The following is a 26,624-nucleotide window of genomic DNA, read 5'->3' on the forward strand; positions in this document are numbered from 1 at the left end:
ACCCAATCTCTGTCCACCTTGCAGGTCTCGGCTACACCCTAGTCCCTGCCTCCTGACACCTTCCCAGACCTCCTGTTCCGTCCTCGTGGGTGCTGGGGCGCTGGCAAGACCCTCTGTACTGTGCGAGGACATCAGGCTTGCGCACCTGCATCCCCTGTGCCTGTGTGGCGCCCAGCACTCGGCATCCTCAATAAACAAGCTGCCACAAAATGAAAACCCACAGCTACGAGGAATCACAAAGCCAAAGAGCAAGCGAGGACAGCCACACAATGGGACATGGAGTGGCCTTGGGCCACCGAAGGCCCAGGTAGTAAACCAGCATCCAGGTGCTTCTGCAGACCCAACATGGGTCTTCATGGTGAACCCAGAGTTGGGTCCATTTGCAGGACCTGCCTGGCCCGCCCCCCTGCAGATGCCTGGGCAGCCCCACTCAGCAGCCTGAGTTGGAGGGCTAAGCCCCACCGGGAGGGTCCCTGGCGCTGCAGACCCACATGCCCTGTGGTCCTGAGCTCAGTGTAGAGCAGCTCCACCATCTAAACAATCGCCAGCCATCCCCCCAACTTAAACACCTTCCGGTGGTGCCGGCTGAGCAGCAGGTTTGTGCATGAGGGGCTGCAGGTGGCTTCCTGACGGGGAGGCTGTGATTCTTGCTGATGGCGATGAAGATGGCTGGGGCTCCATCTCACAAGGTGTCACCATTACCGTGGGCTCCACAGAAAACGGGGCCGTGGTCTTGGCCCCAAGTCCGTGCTGCGATGTGCGCCCAAAGCAACAGACTGCAGTGCCTTCACCTCCCCCACATGGCGTGGCGCCACTGTGCCCTGTGACCACAGACATGCTGACCCGTGGCCTGGGGCCTGGAGGGGTCTAGAAGGGGCTGGAGAGTCTTGACTCAGCCTTGTGCTATCTCCAGCCTTTGTCCAGCAGCTCCCTGAGATGGAGCCAGGGGAGACCTGGGCACAGGGTCCACCCAGACACAGACCAGGAGCCTTGGCTGGGGCGTCCCTGTGCCAGCTGACTTCCCCAGCCCTGCCACTCAACCACTGTCTCTGCGGGAACAATGACAGGTGTGGCAGTCCAAAATTGTAATCATTCCTATTTGAGATTCTTGGGAAGCACTTTCAAATCGCAGCCAAAGCCTTAGTAAGTAACCAGTTTTATAGGATGGCACCAAGCCCGTGGGCTCTACCTACGGCTTCCCTCACCTCCTCAGCCACTGCCCGGATCAGTGTCACCATCCTCGTGCCAGGATACTGCCACAGCCCCCTCCCTGCCTCCCCCTCCCCTTTGCCCTGCTACTGTTCATCTTCAACTCAGCAGCTCCAGGGATCCTTCCAGAACATGACCCAGGCCCCATCATACACAGACTCTCCAGCAGCCCCTTCTCCCTACAGGGTCCCAACGGGACCCAGCCTGTGACCTCAGCCCCAGCAGTCTCATCTATACACACACACGCATTCCCATACACCCATGCACGGACGCACACACACACCATAGTTGTAGCATCTGAAGGGACCAGAAAAACCAAAATTCCTCATAAACTTGGAGGAGCCAGGAAAGTCATCTTCAGCTGGAAAGCCAACCCTGTGTAGAGACCTGCGTGAATCCTCTATCTGGGAGCCACACGGTGGCCAGGAGAAGTCCCTCCTCACAGCCATGTCTCTCCCAGCAGCTGTCTCCTGGATCGTGCCCACTCTGCCCAGCTGCTCCTGGATCAGGGACACAGGTCTGGACGGGGGTGGTTCATGTGGGTGGTTCATAAGCCAAGGCAGAGCACGGCTTTCAGCACAGCCGAGGGGTCCAGCCACGTCCACCCTGCTCAGGGTGAGCTGGCAGCCCGACGGAGGTGGAGGAACAGCGCGTTGCTGCTGAGCAGATAGGCCACCATCCGGTCTCAGCCCCACCACATCCGAGCCACCAAGGGCTTCGGCCGGCCCTGGGGCCTGCGTGCAGAGGGCAGTGCTGGGGCACCACCGCGGTGCACAGACCTCTCCTGCTCCTCGGCCACGGGCCTGGCTCCCTCCGTGTCCCTGCTGCCACATGGCCTCAGCACAGCCTCTGCTTTTCTGGTGTGTGGCCCGGGCAGGACATGTGTCTGCTTGCATGAGCTTTGGTTGGTTGAGGCCTTTCTCCCTGCTTTCGGGAGCACGTGAACTCGGCATTAACTCAAGAACGGCAGCGGGAGCAGCATGTCACATCCCATTGCTCTGTCTCTCCTGGGAGAGGCTGTGTGGGGGACAACGGCAGGGGTGTGGCTAAGGCTCGGCTCTGTGGCAGCACACGGGGGGACCACGTCTCTCTGGGGTCCTCGCCGGTGTCCTGCCACCGCTGTCCCGTATGCACAGCTCCAACAGCCTCTGTCCCCACGTGCCCATGGGCAAGGCCAGCTCAGCATCGAAGGCCTATGGTGGGCTCTGCATCCTATCTGATGGCCAGCACTCTGCAGGGCTGAGGATTTAGTGATGAGCGCCCAGAGCCGCCTCCTAGCTAGCAGGGATTCAGGCAGCTGGGGAGGAACACAGCTCCCCCACCCAGCAGTACGCCTCTGTTCATGACGACCCATCACACCCTGGTGGGTGTTCCAGGATGATAGCAGCTTGGTAATGACAGGGGGACGATGCACCTTGGACTTGCATGGAGGTAGTAGGAAATATCAAAAGAAAACTTTTAAATCCAGTCTGGAGGAATGGCCGCTGGGGTAAAGAGAGGAATCTGGTTCCCACTAATGACTGGAAGGAGCTGGCTGGGAGCTGTTGTTTACTAGAAAGCTCTATTTTCTCTCTTCACATGCTCTCTTCCCTGTCTGCTGGCATCCCTGTCACATCACCACCCAGCCCGGCATCAGGAAGAGTCGCCGCTCTTAGTGCTAAAGGCCAGGGGCTCAAGTGGGCCATTCTGAAAGACAGGGTTGGCAGAGAGTGGGTGAGAAACAAACAGGCCGTGGACTTGGGAACATCCCTGGGAAGCTGCCTGACCAGAGGCCAGGCTGTGCTTACCCTGCCGCCCTTCTCTCCATTGGCGCCAGGAAATCCAGGAAACCCAATGGAACCCTGAAAAAGAGAAATTTAAGAAACTTGCATAAAAGCTGGGCCAGAAGGGTTGGCTGTGCTGCAACTGAAGTATGGGTCTGTGTTTGTAGTTAATATCCCTGATAGGAAGTCCATCCACTCGCCAACTCTCCCATCCACTCATCAACCTACTCATCACTCACCCACCTACCCATCCATTCACCCACCCACCCATCCATTCACCCAGCCATCCACTTATCCATTGACCCATGAACTCACCCACCTACCCATCCACTCACCCACCCACCCATCCATTCACCCAGCCATCCACTTATCCATTGACCCATCCATTCACTCACTCACCCATCCACTCACCCATTCGTCTACCCACCCATCCATCCATCCATCCATCCACCCAGTTATCTACTTATCTATCCACCCAACCACTCACGCACTCACCCATCCACCCACCCACCCATCCATCCACTTATCCATTCACGCACCCATCTGCCTATCCATTCACTCACCCATCCACTTATCCACCAACTCACCCATCCATCCACCCACCCACTCATCTGCCCCCCACCCATACATCCACTGACCCAACCATCCATCCACCCACCGATTTGCCCATCCATTCACTCACCCATCCACCCACCCACCTACTCATCCATCCACTCACCTACCCATTCACTTATCCATCTACTCACCCACCCACCCATCCATCCACCCTTTCACCCATTTGCTCACCCATCCACCCACCCACCTTCCCACCCATCTACTCATCCACTTACTCACTCACCCACCCACCCACCCATCTTCTCACCAACCCACTTACCTCTTCATCCACCCACCCACCATCCACCCACCAAACCACGCATCCATCTACTCACCTGCCCACTCACCTATCCACTCACCTACCACATTTTATTATTCATTATTATTATTCATTATTCATGGATCTGTCCACATATCTTCCCACCCACCCACTTGCCTATCCATCCACCCACCCACCCACCAGACAAATACTTCCCAATTATCTCCTAGACTCCAAATTTAAAATTCCAAACTCAGTCTTAACCACGCTGCCCCTCCACCTTCTGCCCACACACCACGTCTGCATAATGCAGCTAGCCTGGAAGAAGAGGGGATGATACTATAAGAATTTGCTGGAGGCAAAGAGGCATGTGTCTCCCATTAGTGACATTTTGTTTATCGTTCCTTGTTGCCATGCTTCGTTATCTTCCCAGGATGCCACTAAATAAAGAACGGCAGCCTTCAAGATCAGAACAAATGCAAAGGCACCCACTGTGGCATCGAATAGCCACTCAATCCAGCTCTCTACAGGGACACACAGACCAGAGATGAGCACAAGGGCTTTCATCTGGTGGATGCCCAAACCACTGCGATGTGCAAGAGGAAAGCCGGCTAGCTCCCCGGACAATGAGGGTTGTATCGCCCGTCCACAGACGTGGGTGCTGGCAGCTGCCCTCACAGGCCTCCCCTCCCCATGTGGTCTAAAGTCCTGACCTGACCCGCTTGCACCCCTGAAGAGTGCATGAAGTCCCGAATCGTGCTTCTCCCCTAGGGGGCTGCGCTCGGTCAGCCCACTCATGCGCCCACCTCCCGATCCAGCAGAGGACAGCAGTGAGGACACTGGGGGTATGGGGGCTGCCAGAGCCCCACTCAGGTCGGGGTCACTGCATGTGGGAGCCATTTCTGCATTTAATCACTGCCCACGGGACACACGGGCAGTTGAAAGTCACACCCTCACCTTCCTAAAGCTGCCTGGGCTTGATGTCTACCTGCCCTGCTTGCCCCAAAAGTCAGCTCCCCCTCTCCTCCTCTTCTCTCCCCTCCCCTCCTCTCTCCTCCCCTCTCTTCTCCTTCCCCAAGTGGACTTGTGTTTAAAGAGGGAAGGTGTGTCCATCAAGCTCCCCTTCACCCAGCCAACAGATGACAACGGCATGATCTGCAGGAACTTCAGATACAACACAAAAGTCCACCCCCTCCTGTGTGTTGGGGGTGGACTTGCACACCCTGGGGGTGTCTGTGGGTTCAGCACAGGAAGGACAGGATCAGACAGACGTTCCTTCAGGGGCGTGGAAATGCCCAGACCTGAGACGCCAGCCCACAGCGCCTCTGCTGAGACTGTCTTGAGTCCTAGAAGCTGACAGCATGCAGAAACAACACAGGGTGCAAATCGGAGGGACCAGGGACTCTCAGCTGTTCACTGTGTCTCCCGTGCCAGGCAGCCAGTTATTTTTTAAGGAAGATCCAAGTGTGGGATTCAAGGGGGAAAAATAATGTTTTAAATGATTTCCAAAGCCTCAAGGCACTGTTTCACTGAAATTAGGGCATGATTTCACACTGGAAAGGTTTCCATCTTTCACTGAATCTCATGAAGGAGCAAATGACCTTGGAATCTCCAAAGCTAGTCAGAGCTGAGAGGGGACAGTCCTGTGTGGGCACTGCAGTGGGGGACGGGCCCTGCCGGGCAGCGGGCGGTGGGGCCGAGGCAGGCGTACTGCCCACCCTCAGCTCTGGGTCTGTTCCCTTCCCTGAAAGCCCCACTGGTTGTGCGCGCGCCCCCTTCCACCTCAGCCAAGTGAGTGCCCAGGCTGTGTGTGAAGGAACCCCGAGAGGCCCAGGGGCCCCGACACCCGTTTATGCCATCAAAGCTCTCCTAGGGATGGGAAGGCACTGAGGAATCGGATGGAGTGGGACAGGGTGAGGACGGGCTGGGGGCATCCTTAAGGCATCCCCATAAACCTAACAGGATGTGAGGATGTAAATTACCTTAGGCCCTTGTCTTCCCGGGTACCCTGGCAATCCGGGGACTCCGAGTTTTCCCTGAGGAAAGACAAGAGTTCCATTAAATGGTGTTCTCCAGCCATCCTCTCAGAGCTGACAGAAAGCCAGCGTGCTGTGACAGGCGACACAGTTTCCGAAGGCTGAAGAACACAGTCATCACGGGGAGGCCCCGGCCGGTCCTTCCAGGGTGGCGTCTGTGCACCCATGAGGTAGATGGGTCTCCAGCAACCCCTGGCCTGGTTTAAGGCAAAGGCCCAGCAAGAAAAGATCAGATGCCATCTCTGAAGCCGAAATGGTTAAAGACACGGCCCCAGGTATTCTTTACCGGTGAGATTTTTCTTAACCTTCGGCAAAAGCGTTCTAGCCTCGGGGAGAGGCGGTGGGAAGTTTGCTGCACCCCCTTCTGGGGCCAGGAGAGCCCATCCCCAGTGGGTCCTGCCGACTCAACAGGTGCCTTCACTGCCACGGGGGCACGGCTATCCTCCCCCTGTAGGGGCAGGGGGCTGGCAGAAGACAGCTCACCCACATGAGAATGGTGCCTACGGGTGTCTCGGCTCAGACCTTCCAGCTCTGAAAGCCCGAGGAAGCTGCTCCCGTGGGTGTGGGGAGTGGACAGAGGACCACACTCGGGACAAGAAAGGATCGCTTAGCCAGCAAATGTTTTTGCTGGGAGGGTGGCCTGAGTCCCAGGTGGAGGGGTGAGACGGAGCCAAGACCCTCGGTCAAGCCTACCCCACCACGACGGCTCAGCCGATTCAAGACCCCGGCCTGGAACCCAAGGCACCGGGAAAGGCTCGTGGAGTCTAGCAAGGTCAGAGCCCCCAGCTCAGGCCCTGCTTCCCTACCTTCTCCCCAGTGGGCCCCAGGGGGCCAGGGTCACCATTGGGACCTCCTCGACCCTTTGGACCTTCAGGACCATCTTCTCCTCGGGGACCAGGCGGGCCGATCTCTCCCTGCAAGTCAGAGAAGAGAAGATGAGGAAGACCCTCCGCCGCAGGCCTCCACTGCCCATGCACACCTCCCACCAGCTTCCTGGGGGCGAGGGGTCGCACCCCAGGCAGCTAGTCCTAAGAGCCGCTCAGTGATCCCAGCACACATGTCTCCCCAGGTGATGGCCCGTGGGCGTGTCGCTGACAGAGCAGGACCCTCCTGAGGTAAAGGGCGGGGCTCGGCTGGGGACCGCTGCCTCCCTTCCCGAGGCAGGCCTGTTACTGGTTCCAAATCCAGAGCCTCTTGGCTGAAACAACCAGTGAACAATAGGAGCTCTGAAATTGCTGCTTCCCAAAATAAAATGGAAAGAAGCCCAGGAAGGAAGGAAAAAAAAAACCTAAATTCGTTGCCGTTCAGTGAATTCTGCCTCCTGGCAACCCCATGTGTGCAAAGTAGAACTGCTCTGTAGGGTTCGAATCCACCAGCTGCTCCTTGGAAGCTCTATGGAGCACTTCTGTTCTGTCGTGTAGGGTCGCTGTGAGTAAGAACAGACTCGAGGGCAGTGGGTACATGGGTATGTAGGGTTCTCTTGGCCGTAATCTCTAAGTAAGTAGGTCACCAGGCCTTTCTTCCGTGGTGCCGCTGGCTGGGTTTGAACAGACAACCTTTAGGTTAATAGTCAAGTCCAAACCATTCGAGCCACCATTGGCCTACCTCCCAAAATACAGCAGGACAGCCTGCACTGGGGGATAGAAGGGGGCACTACCTTGTCCTTCTGAAACTCCAAGAGGTGGTGAAATGGGTCATAGGTCCCTAAACTGTGTGGTTACCTGGGCCCAAGGGGCCCACAGGAGACCCACAGGATGTCACTCCAGAGATGGAAGGGGCTAACTGTTGCCTCACTCACCATCCCCAAGTCATGGATGGAAGGCCTTGGCCTGGACAAGGAAGGGGCTTGCCAAGGTCAGGAGCAGAGCCACAGTGAGCCCCTGAATGGCCACCCTGGCATCCCCCCGTCTGCCTATAGCTGAGCGCTCCTCTGAGAGTGTGTTCCCAAGAGCAGCTGCACACCAGCTGTGCAGCCCCAAGCCAAAATGTGCGTCGCATGATAATAAAGGCTAAAAACTTCCCTCCTCCTAAGTGCCAGCTCGCCTGCAGGCCAGGAGTGCTTGGTCCCTGAGAACCGTTCCTCTAGCTCAACGAGATAATCCCCCGTCATTTACTGGGCATCTGTGAAATGCCAGGCCAGGGCTGCGTTCTCTGGGGGAAATGAAGATGAATGACCTTGTTCCCTGGGCCTCGGGAAGCGCTCCACCCCCCCTCCGTGCCAACAGGAACTTTGCTCACGGGGCCTGAGCAGAAGGACCATGGAATGTCTTTTGTGCCATCTCCTTTGAAGTTGTACCTCGTCATATGGACCCCAAATGTGAGCTTCGTCATCAGAGGAGGGATAAAAGGACGTGGTCAGGTCAAGCTGAGAGGGGCCCTTAGCTATGGAGAAAGTTCTAGGGAGGTGTCTTCAGAGCCACATGACTGGGACATGACCGCTGTGAATGAGTTCTCCCCAGCTCTGGTAGAGACACAGCTGGCTTGTGCCACCTGCCTGCCGTGGGGCACAGTGCCACCAAGCACACACAGCACCCTGTTCTGGAAGGCTTGGAGATGCCCACAGAACCTGGTTTGCAGGGGGATCATTGCAGCAGCCGATGACAAGCCCGTCTAAGCTGACAGGTGTCCGTGCAGGTGCTCGAGGCTCTGCCGCCATGCTGTGCTCACCTGCATGGCAGAGGAAGGCACCCCATTCCCTCTGCCTGGCTACTATCCGTCCTGGAGTTGTTGGGGAGGCTTCAGAGTGCTCAGCAGAGCCAGCTACCCTGAAACCTCCCTGAGCAGCCTCTGCATCACCGGCTCCTGGTTTACAGGAACACAGCCCAGCGGGCAGCTTTCAGCTGGGCGTCCCCCACTGCAAGCAGATCCCTCCTCTCCCAGCTGCGACCCGCTTTCTCCGGAGCTGAGCTACATTGTTCATTAAAAAGCAACCTGGTGCCGCAGCTTCTCCTGACAGCCCCGGGCAGGACTGTAGAACTCAGAGCTGCTGGTGGTTCTAGAGAGGAGCCTGTGGCACCGAGGGGCTCCAAGGGCTCCCCCGGAGCCCCCCAGCTCTGGCCATGGCACAGCCCTGGAGTGCCAGCCTTGTGGCCTTGTGTCTGCAGACCCCTCCTCTCTCATCCCACGTCACTGTTCTTCAGCCATACGAATTGCTCTTCAATCCAGAGCGTTGGCCAGGTAAAAACATCTCCATTGACCTTGTTATGGGTTGAATCGTGTCCCCAGAAGCAATGTGGAAGTCCTGACCCCTGTGGCTGTGAATGGGATGTGGTTTGGAAATACAGGTTTCTTTCATTACATGAATGAGGTCGTTAGTGGTGGTTGTTAGGTGCTGTAGAGTCGGTTCCCATTCATAGCGACCCTATGGACAACAACAGTAGGTAGCAGAGTGGTCCTAAACCTAACCCCTTCTGTGTTGTAGTTGTTGTCAGAATCCTTTCTGATGGTGTCTTATAAAAGAACAAAATAGGCCAGACACACACGCGGGAGAAGACAGACGCCATGTGAGAGTCATCTATAAGCAAAGGAATGCCAAGGCTCGCCGGTAGGCACGAGAAACCAGGAGAGAGGCCCACAGAAGGATGCAACACGGCCAAGACCCTGACTCGGACTTCTAGCCTCCAGGCTGAGAAAACAAATCCCTGCTCTCTAGGGCTGCCCACATGTGGTGTTTTGTTCTGGCAGCAATAGGGCACCCATGTGGGATGTGGACACTCGTCCCAGGCCACAGAGGGGTAAGATCCATCTGGCCTTGGAGCTTGGAAGCTGAGACAGGGGAGCTGAAGAAAGCCCTGGCCTTAGCCCCCTGCCACCCCTACACCCCCACCAGCACTCTCTGCAGGAGGACCCCCCCATTCTGAGAAGCCACCCTGTGGCCTCAAACACCCCAGCCTCTCCCACAGACTCGCCCCGCCTTTCCCTGACCCGAACCCCAGACCCCAAACACTCACCCGGTCACCCTTGATGCCCATGTCTCCTTTAAACCCAGGAAAGCCGTCTTCACCCTGGACAGTGGGACAAGAAGGGCCTTAGTCTAGATGAACGGACTGCTTCCCTGCAGACGTGACCCCTGCTCACAACAGGGCCACACCCCGCACAGCTTCTCCCACCCAGACCACGCTGCAGGGCCTGTCCCCCGTGAAGCTTGCTGCCTGCAGCCGTCTGCATTCACAGATGTGAAGCCCTGCAGTTCCGGCCGGGGGGCTGCAGTGGGGGCCACAGCCCAGGCTGTCTAAAAGCTCTGCACCTGGGGGCAAGGGCAAGCCCACTGCCCAGTCAGCATCCGTCCACTCACCACTGTAGACCCAGCCCCTGGTGAACAGCCCGAGTGTGAGGAGGGGGAGCTGGAAGAATGCCCCCCAAAGAAGACAAGCTGCCGTTGCCGGCATTGCAGAAGAAAGGCGCTGAGAGGCCAGCCGGGCAGACACCAGGCAGAGCTGCGTCTCCTGCAGGCAGAGCTGCCCAGGGGCGGCGGCTGCTGAAGGCTTTCAGACACACCTTCCGGCATTTTCTGGGAGAGGGAGCCGTGCGTATCAGGGCATTTGTGGATGTGGGGATTTGCAAGTGAGCCTCTCAGGGTCAGTGGTCTGCTGTCTGCTCCGGTTCCTAGCCTGGACTTCACCCTCAGGAAGCCACAGAGAGAGACTCCTCGGACATTCTGCCCTGGGTGTACTGCCTCCCCAGAAGGACGTGCTCAGAAAGCCACCTGTAGCAGGAGGGGATGTGCTGAGTGGTGGAGCACCCGGACCAGTGAGGAGGGACTCCTGGACACGGGGTCAAGGGGGAGGCACCTGCTGGAAGGGGACGTGCTTGTCCCCAAGCCCGGACGGGCTTCATTAGACAGCGGTGTCCTTGTGGTGGGCACCCCCAGTTACGTGTTTCTGGAGCCCCGGGAGAGCAGATGAATGGCCTAGGAGCTGTGCTGAGTGCTGGGCGCTGAGTGCTGGGTGCTGGGTGCTGGGTGCTGAGTGCTGAGTGCTGAGTGCCAGCTTCAGGGTCTTCTGCTCGTTCTATCCGTGCTTTGGGAGGCGGTGCATTGGACGGTGGGCACCTTTATGCTGCTCCTTCCGGGGGCACCCACCCAGAAAAAAGGTATGCAGCAGACACTGCTGAGCAAAGACGTAGGGCCCACCCAGACCTGGTGTGGCCACTCAGTGACTCCTTGAGAATGATCTTAAGGCCAACAAAGTCCACAGGAGAGAACCCAAATGATGTCTCTGCAGCCATCATCCAGCGAGATCAGGTCCCTGCATCCGCCCGCCTCCCTGAATCCCCCAGAACCCCACATTGTGCACAGCAAGGGGTCTGATGTGCCTCACGGACAACATACACTAAAACAGCTTCCCCGAAGGACAGGGAGGCCGGTGGGGTGGGCTAGCAGAGGGAGGGGCCCATCAGGCCGCACTTGCCCTCGTGGACACTGAATTCAGCTCTGGGCCTCCTGGCACCTTCTCTGAGCATCACCCCTCCTAGAAAGAACAGTGGCCAGCCACACAGTCCAACTTTGTTCAGGCGGGCCAGCTCTTCAGGGCACACACGGCTGCAGAGCTTCACTACTTATTATCCAGAATGTTCCATTGGCTCCCAGCCCACAGCACCAACCAGCCAAATGGCATGGTTTTCTGGGCCATCACTGTACATTCGTGAACGTCTACAGTCCAAGGCCAGGTCCGCCCGGTGGACGTGGCTTGAGGCCCCCCCGTGAGCAGGCTCCACTCCGTCTTCTCACGGCCTTGCTGCCCGTGTGCGAGCTTCTGCAACTGCAAGGGCTGCTTGAGGGGAAATGCCAACAGCTAGGGGGGTTGTCTGTTGAGCTGCCTGGTGAGGTGGCCGGGAAGCTCGCATGGCCAGTCAGGGAGCAAGCCTGCCGTCCAGTCAGCATCCGCATCTCCGAGCAGCTGTCTTGTCCGCTCTCCACTGCAGACCCAGGAACTGGTGAACGAGCCGAGCTTTGGGGTTTGTGCAGGTGTGGGGTCTGCATGCTGTGTCTGGGGCCGGGTCCCTCGCCGTGGGCAGAGAGCTTGCAGCCCAGCCCAGGCCCACCCCAGGGAGACGCACCCCTGGGGGCCTGTCCCCTTCCACTTACCATTTCTCCTTTGCGAATAAACAAGCTCCTGCCCAGAGTGGTGTCAGCTCCCTCCTGCTCACACTCAGCGGAGACCTCAGCCCCAGTTTATTTTTTATATTATTTTATCAGGGTGCCGTCACCACAGGGCCACCCCGTGACAGGCCAGAGGCCACTGTGCAGGAACCTGCTGACACTCACCTTCTCACCCTTGGTGCCCTTCAAGCCGCGGATGCCATCTGCCCCCTGGGACACAGGAAAGTAGTAGCAGTTACAATCATGGCCTCCACGAGGCTCATACGAGAGTCATGTGAAGCCCCTGCAGCCCTGTGCCCCGTCACCCAGGCCGAGTCCCTCCACCTGCGCCCCCCACTCTCAGGAGAGAGGCTCCTTCCCATGGAGAGACCTTGGGGAGGCCAAGGCCTGTCCTTAGCCCCCGTGTGCAGGTGGCCCACCCCATCCTGACTTAACCCGAGCCCCGGACTCGCCTTCCAAGGATCCCACCCCACATCCGCACACCACGTGAAGGCTTCCCGTTTCCCACACTAGCATCCTGCCCCCTCTAGAAACATCCCTGACTCTCCCCGAGGTATGTGGGGGAAGCAAGGCGTGGGCTCTAGAGTCAGACAGACTTGCTGAGGTCCTGCCCCCCTCTGTGGCCTCTGACAACATCCAGACGTCTGTGTGCCTCAGTTTCCTCATTTGGGAAGTGGAGATAATACCCAGAGAGAGAGGCCCCAGTAAAGCCCTGGGGCCAGTGACTGGCACACAGTAGGTTCTCAATAAACGGTAGCTGTGGAAACCCTTATGGCATAGTGGTTTAGTGCTACGGCTGCTAACCAAAAAGTTGGCAGTTTGAATCCACCCACCATGCGCTCTTTGGAAACTCTATGGGGCAGTTCTAATCTGTCCTATAGGGTCACTATGAGTCGAAATTGTCTCGATGGCAACGGGTTTGGTGTTTCGTTTTGTTTTTGCATCATCTTGTTATTTTGATTCTTTCTTATTAATAATAGTAATTATATATAATATTTATTATTGTTGTTAGGTGCTATGGAGTCAATTCTGACTCATGGCGACCCCATGTATGTCAGAGTACAACTGTGCTCCACAGGGTTTTCCATGGCTGGAACCTTTCAGAAGCACACGTCCAGGCCTTTCTTCCAAGGTGCCTCTAGGTGGATTCAAACATCTAACCTTTTGGCTAGAAGTCAAGCGCTTAGCCGCGTGCCCCATGCAGGGCCTCCACTGGAATTACCATTATTATCACTAGTAATTATTAATTATAGCTATTATGACTACTAATTAGGATTATAATCAGTCCAGGACACATCCTTCCACAACCCCAGTAACAAACAAGAACCTAAGGGCAGGGGCCAGATCTACCTGGGCTCTTTTGGTACCTGTGCCACACCCAGGGCAACAAAGTCGGAGAAGCAGCCACACCCAGCTGCTCAGGCCTCAGAGAGGGAGATCTTTTGCACAGAGATGACCCCTGCTGCCCAAGGCTTTTTCAGGCTACCTGCCCACAGGATCCCCAGGTGAGATGTGTGTCCTCTCACCTCCTCCCCCTTCCGAGGACCACAGGCTGCCAGCTGCCCTCTTGTGGCCAGAAATTCCAGCGGACTTGGCAGCTCTGAGCCTTTTCCCTCCCTGGGGGCCTGGGTGGAGTAGGGGTCTGAGAAATGCTGGGGAGGTGGGGAGAGGGATGGAGAGGTGGAGACAGGAGGCCCACTCCGCAGAGCTGGGGTTTGGCCAGGGAGTGATGGCTCTGAAGCCCCCTGGCTTTGTCAGCCCCCAATCAGAGGCACTTCGTGCTGCCAGACGGGGGACCATGCCCTATCACCCTGAGACCCTGACTGTAGGAGAGACCTTGGTGTCTGTGCACACTTCCGCCTGTTGCTGGCAACGCCACCCTGCTCGGCGCCTAGGCCAGCACCCTAAAGGAGATGCCGTGATACCTGGGTTCACAGCACTGGCCTTGGAGTACACAGTGGAGGTGGGCGGGAAAGGCAGGGGTGGGTGGGAGGAACCTGGCAGCAAGGTGGCCTCAGGACGGACCTTACTAACTCAGCCCGTCATTAAATACACTAATACGGGCCAGTGCTGTGGGTGTCTGGATCATTGCTGTACACAGATCTAGAGCTGGAATCAGGAACTATACGGGGCACAGCAGGTGTGAACACGGAAAGGGCCCAGGCTCAGGCAGGGAGACCTGGCTCCAAGCGAGCCTTTCTCCACCGCTTGCTTCAAACTGAGCCCATGACATGGAATTGGACTAAACACGAGGAATCACACACAAACAGGAGGGACATGTCGTGAGCCAGTGTCCACAGGCTGGATTAGGGACACAGCCCAGTAGAGCCCCAACAAAGCCGCCTTGCATAGCTCCCGCACACAGTCCATCAACCCATTGCCATCGAGTCAGTTCTGATTCATAGGGACCCTATAGGACAGAGCAGAACTGCCCCATGGGGTTTCCAAGGCTGTAAATCTTGACAGAAGCAGACTGCCATGTCTTTCTCTCCCAGAGTGGCTGGTGGGTTCGAACCACTGACCTTTGGGTTAGCAGCTGAGCCCTTTAAGCACTGTACCACCAGGCTCCCCCGAATACAGTAGTGGCTTAAAAATATGCATGGCCCAGAAGAATCCATGAAGATGAGCAGTAAGGCAGGTGGCCAGCTGCCATGTGTTGTGGTTAGTTGCCGTCCAGTCGATCTGACTCACAGTGACCCAACGTGTCCATAGGGTTTTCAGGCTGTGGCCTTTCAGAAGCAGGTGGCCAGGCCTGTCTTCCCAGGTGCCCCTGGGGGGGTTTGAACCACCAGTCTTTTGGCTGGTAGTCAAGTGCTTCATCACTAGGTTAGTGCTTTTCAAGCCCTTTTACTTTTCCCAGCAGAACGCTTTCTTCCCAGGTGATTTACCTAGGAGCCCCCACAGGAAAACAGGGGCTGAGGAGCTGCCCAGGTTGACCCGGACCTGGGGGACCCAGAGCCCACCATCTCCACAGAACAAGGGCTCCGAACCCACCGCACTAAGACCACCCAAAGGAGAGAGATCAGGAGTACGTGCTCCTTAGGTGGTCGGTCTTGAATCTCTGCATACTCGTTAAATAAAATTTCAGTCCTGGATTCCACTGATTTTCTGTGAAATGCACAGGAAAACCGCAGGTGTGATCAAGAACATCAAAGGGATTCCCCCAATGCGGGATCCAGGATATCACCCACTAAATCACGCCTGATCTCGAATGGAAGGAGATGCCTGGGTCCAGCTTCTGCCCCCTGGTGTTAACTGGAAGAGGTGGAGCTGTGCAGGGCCTCCTTCCACAGCAGCAAACATCCGACCACAGGCCCGGGGGCAGTGGGGTCAGGCACAGCTTCCTCACCTTTGCTGTGTGTGCAACAGGAGGGTCCTTCCCCTCTCCACGCCCTTCTGAAAACCAGAAGGCAAGATTAGAGAATCACTGGGATCCTTCTCAAGCCTAGAGCTAGGATCCCATCACAGACTGGGGCAGGGATGAGCAGATAGAAGAACCTGCTGCATTCAGATAGACCCCACTACTGACATCTGGGGTTGGACGTTCCTTGTGGTGGGGCCGTCCTATGTACTGTGCACCCACAAGACGCCAGCAGCACTCCCATCTGTGACAATGAAAAATGTCCCCAGACAACTAGAAGGCAGGAGGGAACAGGAAAGCTGGTAATAGGGAACCCAAGGTCAAGAAGGAAGAGTGTTGACATGTTGTAAGGTTGTTAACCAATGTCATAAAACAGTATGTGTACTGTTTAATGAGAAGATAGTTTTTCTGTCAACTTTCATCTAAAGTACAATAAAATAAACAAATTAAAACAAAGAAAGAAAAATGTCCTAGATATGGCCTCTCATGGATTGAATTATGTCCCCCCAAAAATGTGTGTATCAACTTGGTTAGGCCAGGATTTCCAGTATTCTGTGGTCGTCCTCCATCTTGTCTTTGTAATTTTATGTTAAAGAGGATGAGGGTGGGATTGTAAAACCCTTGCCAGGTCACATCCCTGATTCAACGTAAAGGGAGTTTCCCTGGGGTGTGCCCTGCACCACCTTTTATCTTACAAGAGATAAAAGGAAAGGAAGCAAGCAGAGGGTGGGGACCTCATACCATCAAGAAAGCAGTGCCAGGAACACAGCGCATCCTTTGGACCGGGGTCCCTGTGCCTGAGAAGCTCCTTGACCACGGGAAGATTGAGGACAAGGACCTTCCTCCAGAGCCGAGGCAGAGAGAAACCCTTCCCCTGGAGATGACACCCTGAATTTGGACCTATAACCTACTAGATCATGAGAGAATAAATTTCTCTTTATTAAGGCCATCCACTTGTGGTATTTCTGTTACAGCACCACTAGGTGACTACTAAGACATGCCAAAAGTCCCCCAGGTTGGTGCGGGGGAGGGCAGCAGAATGGCCCTGGTGGAGAACCATGGACTGGACCCCTGATTAAGCCCCTGGTGTGGCCGGCATTGGAAGAGGGGAAAAGAGGTTCAGAATGGCCTAGAGGGGGAAGTCACTCAGACTGGCAAATATGGAAAGAGAAGCCCAGAGAGGGCAGGGTCCTGAGTCTCAGTGCAAATTCGTGTTTGTCGGCTTCTGCCAGCCCAAACTGCCGTCTAATGAGGGTGGGTTTGCAGGCTAATGTGCTACAGGCTAATGAGGGTGGGTTTGATTTTGCTGACAGTCAACCCCAAACAGATGCCCCTCATAAAGGGGCCAAGGCAGAGGGGGGCACGGAGGCAGCTTATAGCTCAGTGATGTCCAAGGAAGACCCAGGGGGCCCTTTCTCAGGAAGAAGGCAGGACTTTGGTGGGCAACAATCAGCTTTCCCCTGACCAAGGGACATCCTTCTACATGGCAGTAACCAGCCCATCAATCCCGCCTCGGCCACCACTTCCGTCCAGGGCCCATAGCTCATTAGGCTGTGGATACCACTGATGCTTTCAAACACACAGGAACGTGACAATCTATTTCTCTGATGAAAATAACTTTGAATCTCTGCTTCCTTCCACCCTCTGCTTCCAAGTCTGACTGGATTGCTCCCGTCACGAGTGAATTTTAATTGGATAGACAAGATGAGGGCATTCCTCACAAGCGCTTAAATCAAACACCTTTTCAGCTAGCGGAAGCCGCATTGTGCCATTAGCCATGTACGGTAGCTGGCAAAGGCTTTTGTTACAAGGCAAGAATTTGCAAAATAAACATGCAGAGAGCTGACATAATCAGCATTTCTGCTAGATTTATCACCCTAGGAAACTCACTAGGCGTGCCAGAAGAAGCCCACCACAGAGACCAGGCCCCCAGCCACTGGGAAGTCTCTTCTTGGTGGCTCTTACACTTTGGCTTGATCCCTAGAACCCGGGAGTCGGGGCCCTCGGGGTCAAGGGCAGGGCGCTGGATTAGGGACGAGCACAGTCCTGAATGCATCAATTTCTAGTGTGACTCTGGGAGTGTCCCTGGAAGCTCAGGGTTTCCATGGCCACACGGCGGGCCGGTGCACCCGGGGTGAAGCAATGTGTAGAAACACTTGGAAAATACACAGCATCATACCCTAGGTGGGTCAGGGCAGGGGCCGACGGGTGTGTTTACGCAAACTGCTCAAGCTAAACTATGTTTCCTTCGAACTCAGCTGAAATCGCTTGGAAGGCAAGATACACCATTTGCTTGAAGCCTGGAGCTTGCAGAGGCGGCAATGCCGGTGTTCTCGGAGAAGAGCGCCCCCCGCCACGCTCCTGAGGCACAGCCCTCTGCATAGAAATGCGCCCAGGTGTGCCCCGGGGCAGCACACCTCAAGATTGAATCACACGGTTCAAAGCAAACACAGTTTGCTCGGATGCAACAGACGGGGCCTGTATTTGGGATATCGCTCTGGAGCTCTGGGCCCATTTAATAAGGTTCCTGAGCCTTTAAAACAGCAGAACATGACTGTAAGTGAACACCTCGCGCCAACTCCACCACCTAACAACTCTGGTCAGCCCGATGCCTTCGGCAAGAACACAGCCGTCTCGCTCCTTTAGAGTGAAAATGGCACAGAAGGACAGGAAAGAGCCCCAAGCTGTTCCCCCGCCCAAGATCCGAGTGGGCAGGTGGCTCCAGACAGCAGCAGGGAGTGGTCACGGAGTGCTATGGATTGAATTGCTTCCCCCGAAAATATGTGTTGGAGTCCTGACCCCTATACCTGTGGGTGTGATTCTGTTTAAGAAGGTTTCTTTGTCATGTTAATGAGGCCATATTGGTGTAGGAAAAAAACAACCCATTGCTGTCTAGTGGATTTCGACTCATTGTGACACCGTAGGACAGAGTAGAACTGTCCCCTGTGGTTTCCAAGGAGCTCCTGGTAGATTTGAACTGCTGACCACTATGCCACCAGGGTTTCCTGTTAGTATAGGGTGGGTCCTAAACCTAAGCACTATTGAGTTATACAAAGAGCGGATCAGACGTAGAAGCAATCACAAATGGGGAGAAGACAGAAGCCACGTGAATATCGCCAAGGAATCGAGGGATACCGGGGCTACAGAAGCCGAGACAAGGACCTGCCCCAGAGCAGAGAGAGCCCTCCCCTAGAGCTGGCGCCCTAAATTCAGACTTCCAGCCTCCTGAACTGTGAGGAAATAATTCTCTTCTTTAAAGTCACCCACTGTGGTATTTGCGTCACAACAGCACTAGCCAATGAAGACACCGGGTAACAGTGGAAGAGGCCAGAGGCTAAGGACACTGTCCTGCTGACAGATGGCTACTGTCCCTGCTGCTTTGCCGCAGCCTGACTTGTGAGTGCCCTCTGCACCGAACCAGCCCTTCCTGAGTTCACAGCTCAGTTCCGCCATCCCGGGGCCCAATCACTGCACTCATGTGACTGGGAGGTTAACCACGGAGGGGTCCCTAAAACCTCCAAACCCTGCCTTGTACACCCAACCTTGACTTCCAGGTAGACATGGATCTGCGAGATTCTCACCTTGACTCCTCGAGGCCCTGGATAGCCGATTGGACCCTGGGGGCCAGGTGGACCCTATAACCAGAGGGGAAAGGCCGTTAGCACCATCTCATTGGACAGCGTGCGGTTCACCCCAGCCTGGCTGGCTACAGTGCATCTCTCACCCCCATATTCCCCTCTTGCTATGAGCAGAGAGATCACAATGATGCCCTTGGGAGGAACCTCCATCCCCAGCGCTGACCAGACCCTAGCTCCTCATCTGTCCAGATTCTTCCAATTCCAACCCCTGCCTGGGTCAGCATTCCATCACCTCTTCAGCCCTCCAGCCCGGAACCACAAGATCATCCAGCTGGGTCGTGGTCAAGGTCAGGGCTGAACACCAGGGCACTGTGGATTATGACCGTACCTGCACCCATTACCCGTGCTAATCAGGAGTAGGGGGCAAGTCCAGGCCTCAGTGGCCGAGACAGTGAGGGCTCCCAAGGGCAGAGATGACAAAGGCCCCTGCAGGCTCCATGTGAGGGCCCCCAGGTAGGGCACCTGAGGAAGGGTTGGAGCTATCCTCGGCTCACTGGGGTGTCCCAGGGCAGAAGCAGAGCTGAGAGCCCCAGGCCTGCTCTCTATGAGCCGCCAGTGGGAGCCAGGGTGCAGCGAGTACCCACCTGTCCTCCTTTCTCTCCTGGGGGACCTTCTTTACCGGGGTGCCCCTGCCACAAAAAAGAAGCCTCCGTTAGTCAGCTGCCACCTCTGAAACCAGCCCCCCTCATGCTCAGCTTCATCTTTAGCATTCTAGATGTGGGACGATGGCAGCCAAGCCCCTCCCCCCTTCCCTCCCCACAGACTTGACTTGACATCACCCAGAGCAGCCAAGTGTGGCTCAGTCACTCACAGCCATGTGACCCTAAGCTTGTTATGTAGCCCCGAGCCTCAGGTGCCTCATCTGTAAAATGGGGACAATAACCATTGCCTCACCCTTGTCAGGGTGGATGATGGAGGGGAACAGGTTTAGAAACCAGAGAGCAAGGGTGAGGCCTGGCCCTGCCCAGGTGATCCCCAACTCAGCTGGACCCAGCCTGCCCTCCGGCATGGGCCCCACAGAAGGTGGACTGGCACAGACACCACGGCCTTTGCTAATGATGGCTCAGCAGAGTGAGCCCCATCCAGACCAGGAATGAAGGCCGGGGATCTGAGTGCCAGGCACCAGAGCCTCCTGGAGCAGTAGAAACACGGGGTCACTAATTATGAAGGAACACAAAGAAAGGCAGGGCCAGGCAGAAGCAGAATCCTGTCACTCATGAGGGGTCCCACATGCTTACGGGTGTCCATACTGGTGCCTTGACATCCCAGTGGAGGCCCAGAGGGGAGATGGGAGGTGCAGGGATGTACACCCGACATGACAGGTATGAAACTGAGGTCCAGCGGAAATGGCCACGTCCCTCTGGCCACCATCCCCATCAGCCCGGGCCCAGACTGAACTCCCTTGTCAGAGAGGAGTTTCTCTGACTGGTCCTGGGGATTTAATACCTTCGGGTTCACATCAGGGGGCCAAACGCATATGATAAAGACACAGCCATATACAGTCCCACCCCCAGGAATTCCAGTGAGAAGAGGTGACCTTGTGGAGTGGTGGGGACGCTGGCCGGAGGGGTCTGGAGCCCTCAGTTCTACCCTGGCTACACCTGACCCGCTGTGTGACCTCAGCAAGGTCACCGCCCACCCTGGGCCTCCACTTCCTCATGAGCAAAATGAGGTGGGGTTGGACGCTCCTGCAGTCTGATAGCCCTCCAAGTCCCGAACATCTCTTTTGGCCGCCCACAGACCAAATGACAGCAGTGCTATGGAGACCTGGGTCTCATCTCTTTGAACAACTGGTCTGCGTGTCTTCTTTCTCAGCCTCATTAGTTGTGCAGTTGGAGTAGACGCCTTCCAAAGAGCTGATCGCTCTAAATCTGGCAAAGGGAGTCGGAGGGTGCGCATGTTCCTTTGCCGAGGGTGGTGCCCACAGGGAGCCCATGGGCGTGGTAACCTGGGGGCACCGGCCTGGGAGGAAATCCAGGCCCCTGTAGGACCCTGCCTATTCCCACCCTGAGGAAGCCGCAGCAGGAGGGGTGGAGGCTCCCAGCTGCTCAGCTAGCCCCCAGCCTGGGGGTCCTGCCCCTTCTGCCTCTTCTGCGGCCTTGGTGGACCTTTACTGTGTTTACAGGGCCTTTATTACAGGAACCAGGTGGGGTGGCCTGTGGGTGGTCAAGCCCCAAGCTTCAGAGTCACCCACTGGGGAGCAGAACCCACATCTGGGCCACTCAGGGAACAATTTTGTATATTAGGGGTTACCATACACCTGTACCACGAATCTGCTCGGTAGGTTACAAAGAGGATATTCACAAAGCACTTGGATGTTTACAAAGCACTTAGAATAGTGTCCACACACAGTAAACGACCTGCAGATGTCTGCAATTACTGTTATCACTATTATTTGAATTGAGGCCACACTTCTTTAGCCAGTTGCCCTTGAGTCAATTCTGAGTCACGGTGACCCCATGTGTGTCGAAAGAGAACCGTGCCCCATAAGGCTCTCAGAGCTGATTTTTGGAAGTAGATCACCAGGCCGTTCTTCTGAGGTGCCTCTGGGCGGCCTTGAACCGCCAACCTTTCAGTTAGCAGCTGAGCACGTGAACAGTTCATATCACCCAGGGACTCCCGCATATCCTTAGATATATCTGAAGTCAAGTTTATAAAATCAGAGTAACTATGCGAGGAAAACAAAACTCTCTTATTAAAAATCCTTGAACAGAAAAAGACTAAAAGGAAATAGACCAAAATGATCAGCATGATTGATTTGTCCACAATAAAAAGCGGGGACCACTTTCCTCTCTCTTTCCACTTGCTGCATTTTCCAATATTCCATAATGAGCAATACCTTTATAATGGAAAAATAATAAAGCTTAAATTATTTGTATCTGATTTTTTTCTGATTAAAAAAGTAATATATGCTCATTAGGCAAGGGGAAAAGAAAATTAAAATCCTTCATAACCTCACCACTCAGAGGCAACCACGGGTAATTTGTGATAAAGCCCCTTCTGATCTATTTTCTCTACATACACGCAACGCAAAATTGGCATCGTATGATTTATTTTAATTTTATATCCTACTGCGAGCATTTTCTCGTGTCACTGGATATTCCTTAAAATTTGATCATTACTAGCTCCATACTATTCTGTGGGGGCCATGGTTCATTAACCATTTCCCTCCTGTGGGCTACGAGGGATTATTTAACAATACACTTAAGCACACTGAGTGTGCTTGGAAACACTCCACACTTCTAGATGAATTTTAAATCACCTTCTTTCTTCCCTTCCCTCCTTCCTTTCCTCTTTCCTTCCTTCCTCCCTCCTTCCTTCCTTTAACGGAAATCAAAACCAAACCAAACCAAGAAAAACAAACACCTCCCTTGAAGGTTTATGAACAATGTGTTGCCTTTCTGGAGTCCCTGGGAGGACCACACAGTCAAAGCACTCAGCTGCTGACCCAAAGGTTGAAGGTTCGAGTCCACCCAGAAGCACCTGGGAAGAAAGGTCTGGCCATCTACAAAAAATGAGCCACTGAAAATGTTCTGGAGCACAGTTCTGGAGCACAGTCCTGGAGCACAGTTCTGGACCACAGTTCTACCTGGCACACTTGGGGTTGCCAGGAGTCAGCATTAACTCAACAGCAACTGTTTTTGTTTTACTTTGTTTTGCTGGCTGCCTTTGTAAATGTTTTTGTTTTATTTTGATTTGTTGGTTGCCTTTTCCAAATTTGCATAAAACAATGAGAGCTACTTCTCAAGGCATAGAGTATTAGTCTTTTCCCTGTTCTTTTTTTTGTTTGTTTGTTTTAAGTTCCTTCAATGTCAATCACTGCCCATGGAAGCAGCAGTCAAGAAATCAAATAACATATTGTATTGGGCAAATCTGCTGTAAAAGACCCCTTTCAAATGCTAAAAAAGCAAAGATGTCACTTTGAGGACTAAGGTGTGCCTGACCCAAGCCATGGTATTTTCAATTGCCTCTTATGCATGTGAAAGCTGGACGATGAAGAAGGAAGACGAAAGAGTTGGTGCCTTTGAATTAGGGTGCTGGTGAAGAATATTGAATACACTGTGGAGTGCCAGAAGAATGAACAAATCTGTTTTGGAAGAAGTACAGCTAGAATGCTCTTTAGAAGCAAGGATGCTGAGACTACATCTCACATACTTTGGACATGTTCTCAGGAGGGATCAGTCCCTGGAGAAGGACATCATGCTTGGTAAAGCAGAGGGTCAGGGAAAAAGAGGAAGGCCCTCAGTGAGATGGACTGACACAGTGGCTACAACAATGGGCTCAAACAGTAACAATTATGGGGATGGTGCAGGACTGGGCAGGGTTCATTCTGTTGCACCTGGGCTCGCTAGGAGTCGGAACTGACTCAATGGCACCTGGCAACAACAACAACGTCAGTGAGCCAGCATGGCCACACTCCAGTGGTAACCAACGCACCCTCAGATTTTAAAGTTTAAATGTCCGGGATGTGGGGAAGGGGATTCCAGGGCTGAGGGGTAACCGTCGTCTGTGGACCCTGAGGGGTACCTCTAGTCATGGAAGTGGCCCATCCCACACCCACCAGGGTCTCCTGCCTCTAGGATCCAGTCCCATTACATGCTGCAGGATACAAATAGCAAAAATGTCTGGAAGGATATACCTCCACCTGTTACCAGCAGCTAACCTTCAGAGACGTGATCAGGGGTGGTTTTCATTGCGTCATTTTATCTTCCTAATTTTCTCTAACCAGATGCACTGTTTTTATGATTAGAACACACAGTTACGTGGAATTGTAAATTAAAGGCTATGAATGACACATCTCAGAATACTAAGCGCTCAGCACCAAGCTCCCAAAGGGCCGGGTGACTGGAGGTCCCCAAAGTGGGTGGTGCACATGGACCTGGCCATGGCTGTGACCCGCTGGCTGAGGCGAGAGATGGTGGCCTGTGACATGGAGCCTGGGACCAACTGATTCTCGGCCGTAGGGAAAGAAATAGACAGTCTCCTGTCAAACATCACCAGTTAACTGTTAACGTAAGTAACTTTCTAGTTGAGCTTTTAAAACGGCATTATTAAAACAGTAAAATACACTGAGTCTTGAATAATTCGTTTAGCTCAACTTGTTTTCTGAAATAGGGTTTCTATTCAGCATCTATTGAATACTCTAAAAAAAATCTCAGCAGCAGCTTACAGAGAGTGTTGTGGGTGCAGACGGGCTCTCACACACGAACACGCCCACACACCCCCCACTCCTCGTCCTTCGCTGGCCTTCCCACAGATTGCACTCGTCACTAACTTGCTATTTCTAGGTGGTATCTAATTTGGCTCTGCAGCTGTGTGCTCACACGTCCCGAAAGCATTTGTTAACCACCACCCACCTCAGTACACAAACACCAAAAATACACACACCACGCCCGGCCCCTTCCCTTCAAACACCAGTGACACATTCCACGTCTTGGAGCCCAGCCAATGCCCCCGATAGCTAACTATGCAAGGTTGAGCTCCAGAAATTAGACAGCACACACCAATGTTGACTAACGTGCCTAACACGTTACGAAAAGCATGCCCCAAACCCAGTAGTTCCTGAGCAATCAAGCTCTTGAACGGGATGGGTGTTCATTAACAGAGCTGGAAGACTGTCAAGTAGACTCACCATCCCCTCACCCTGGAGCATGGAAGGGGAGGCAGCTGTCTTAGTTATCTAATGCGACTTTCCAGCCCCCATCTCTGGGGCAGGTACTGGGGGAGTGAGGAGGGCAGGGGTACTCACCGGGGGTCCATCAGCGCCAGGCATCCCTGGGAGTCCTGGTTTACCCAAGGGGCCCTAGAACAAATCAGAGGCTCTGTAAGGACATGCCTGGGGGTTCTCTTCCTTCTGGAGTTGGCCAGCCTCCCTGCCTGTCCCCAGGACAGTAGTTGAAAGGCTGGGCCAGGGGCGCTCTGCTCCCTCTTCAAAGCCTCCAGTGCCTGCAACAACCCATGAGGAGGCCTTCACCCCGACTGTTTCCAGGGCCTTCCGAAAGTTACCACAAAGCACAATGCACTTCCCCCTCCCTCCACGCCCTCCTGTTTAGGTGCCAGTCTTCCGGGAGCCTGTCCTGGTGCCACCTTCAGGATGGCCAGCCTCCTTGGCCCCTCGGCAGCACCCTTCCTGGGCCAGCCTGTCTCCCCCGAGACCAAGGCTGCGTGGGCCTTCTCAGTTAAACCTCACCTTGTGGGGCACACCGGCACATCAATCCCTGAGGCAGTGGTTCCCAAACTGTGTTCCCTGAAGCACCAGCAGCAGCATCCCCAGGGATCTTGTTAGAAATGCATATTCCCAGGCCCTCCCCTCACCTATTCAGTCAGAAACTCAGGTGGACCCAGGAATCTGTGTTTAGACAAGCCTTCCAGGGGTTCTATGTGCTGAGAACTACCACCTCAGAGATAACTGTGCTGGTCCCAGGCAAAAAACCAAGGCGCTGTGAATTAATTAAAATGCCTAGGGCCTGGGGTTAGGCCACAGCCAGGAGGGACCAGCCTCCATAGTCTCTATGGCTCTTTCTGGAGACCTAGGACACAGTGCTAGGTGCTGAAGACTTATCTAGGGCCGCCGGATTTTGAAACACACACACACGCAGAACATAGACACACACACACACATACACACACGCGCGATATCCAGTTACATTCAGATTTCAGATAAACACTGAACAGCTCAAATTTAAAGGCATTTTTTTTTTTTGGTGGGGAGGTTCACTCTGACAACCCTAGATACACCGAGAGGATGAATGAGTGAACATGTGGATGTATGAGTACGTGGGGACAAAGCTCCAGTTTGTCTTCCTCACAGCTCACTGCTCAGCTCGTGGAAGAAAAGCGACCACTGCGCCTCGGGTGGACACAGGCGGAGGACGAGCTGGGACGGCCAGCACCCCTCCCCAGGCTGCACGCTGCAGTCACCTTGTGCCCTGGCCCCCTCCCTCGCCCACTCAGGCCCCCTACCTTTTCTCCTGGAGGCCCGATCGCACCCTGGGGGCCGGGAAGACCCTGCAAGGGGAAGAGCAGGTGGGAGAGGCCAGGGCACCAACAACGCAGAGCCCCTCCGCCCACCCACCTTCCCTCCGACTCTCTTCCTCTCGGGGCCCGGCTTGGCCACCTCCTGCTGCGGCCACCCTTGGGCCAGGCAGGTGGCGGAGGGCCAGGGCTCAGGGGCTGCTCGCTCCCAGCATAATGCACTTGGAGAGCTGCACCAGCAACCCCACCACCTGACGAATGAACATTCCCTCCCCCCCACGCACTTACCTGGGCACCTGGATTACCCTGCTGGCCCGGGGGGCCCGGTTCTCCCTGGGGACCCTACGGGAAACAAAAGCAAAGGCACTGCAGTGGGCCCTGGAGGAGGGGGAGGGGCCGCTGACCACAGCCAGCCCTCCCTGGGGGTCTCCCCCCACCATCCTGACCAGCTGTCTTTTCAGTCTGCTCTTAACTGCCCCCAACAACACCAGACACTCCGGAACAGCCCAGACAGGACGAGGCAGGCAGGGCCGCACCCAGAGACCCAACTAGAACGCATGACCTCCAAGCACTCAACATTGACCCCATGTAAGGGGCACTCCTGACAGGTCAGTTTGGAGCCCTGGTGGCGCAGTGGTTAAGAGGTTGGTTTCCAACCAAAAGGTCGGCAGTTCAAATCACCAGCCACT

At 54.9% G+C, this 26,624-nt stretch overlaps 1 protein-coding gene across 2 annotated transcripts in view; it reads right to left on the reverse strand.

Annotated features, from left to right (window-relative positions):
• COL5A1 (collagen type V alpha 1 chain) overlaps nucleotides 1-26,624 on the reverse strand; it is a 189,007-nt gene that overhangs the window by 51,245 nt on the left and 111,138 nt on the right. For both annotated transcript variants that reach the window (XM_049896362.1, XM_049896361.1), the window contains exons 23-32: nucleotides 26,224-26,277; nucleotides 25,924-25,968; nucleotides 24,710-24,763; nucleotides 19,545-19,589; nucleotides 18,904-18,957; nucleotides 12,127-12,171; nucleotides 9,812-9,865; nucleotides 6,668-6,775; nucleotides 5,808-5,861; nucleotides 2,997-3,050 (exon numbers count right to left, since the gene is read on the reverse strand). In XM_049896362.1, the coding sequence (XP_049752319.1) occupies nucleotides 2,997-3,050; nucleotides 5,808-5,861; nucleotides 6,668-6,775; nucleotides 9,812-9,865; nucleotides 12,127-12,171; nucleotides 18,904-18,957; nucleotides 19,545-19,589; nucleotides 24,710-24,763; nucleotides 25,924-25,968; nucleotides 26,224-26,277 (567 nt within the window). The remainder of the gene's footprint in view (nucleotides 1-2,996; nucleotides 3,051-5,807; nucleotides 5,862-6,667; nucleotides 6,776-9,811; nucleotides 9,866-12,126; nucleotides 12,172-18,903; nucleotides 18,958-19,544; nucleotides 19,590-24,709; nucleotides 24,764-25,923; nucleotides 25,969-26,223; nucleotides 26,278-26,624) is intronic.

Source organism: Elephas maximus, chromosome 9 (genome assembly GCF_024166365.1).
Source record: "Elephas maximus indicus isolate mEleMax1 chromosome 9, mEleMax1 primary haplotype, whole genome shotgun sequence".
Lineage (NCBI taxonomy): Eukaryota > Metazoa > Chordata > Mammalia > Proboscidea > Elephantidae > Elephas > Elephas maximus.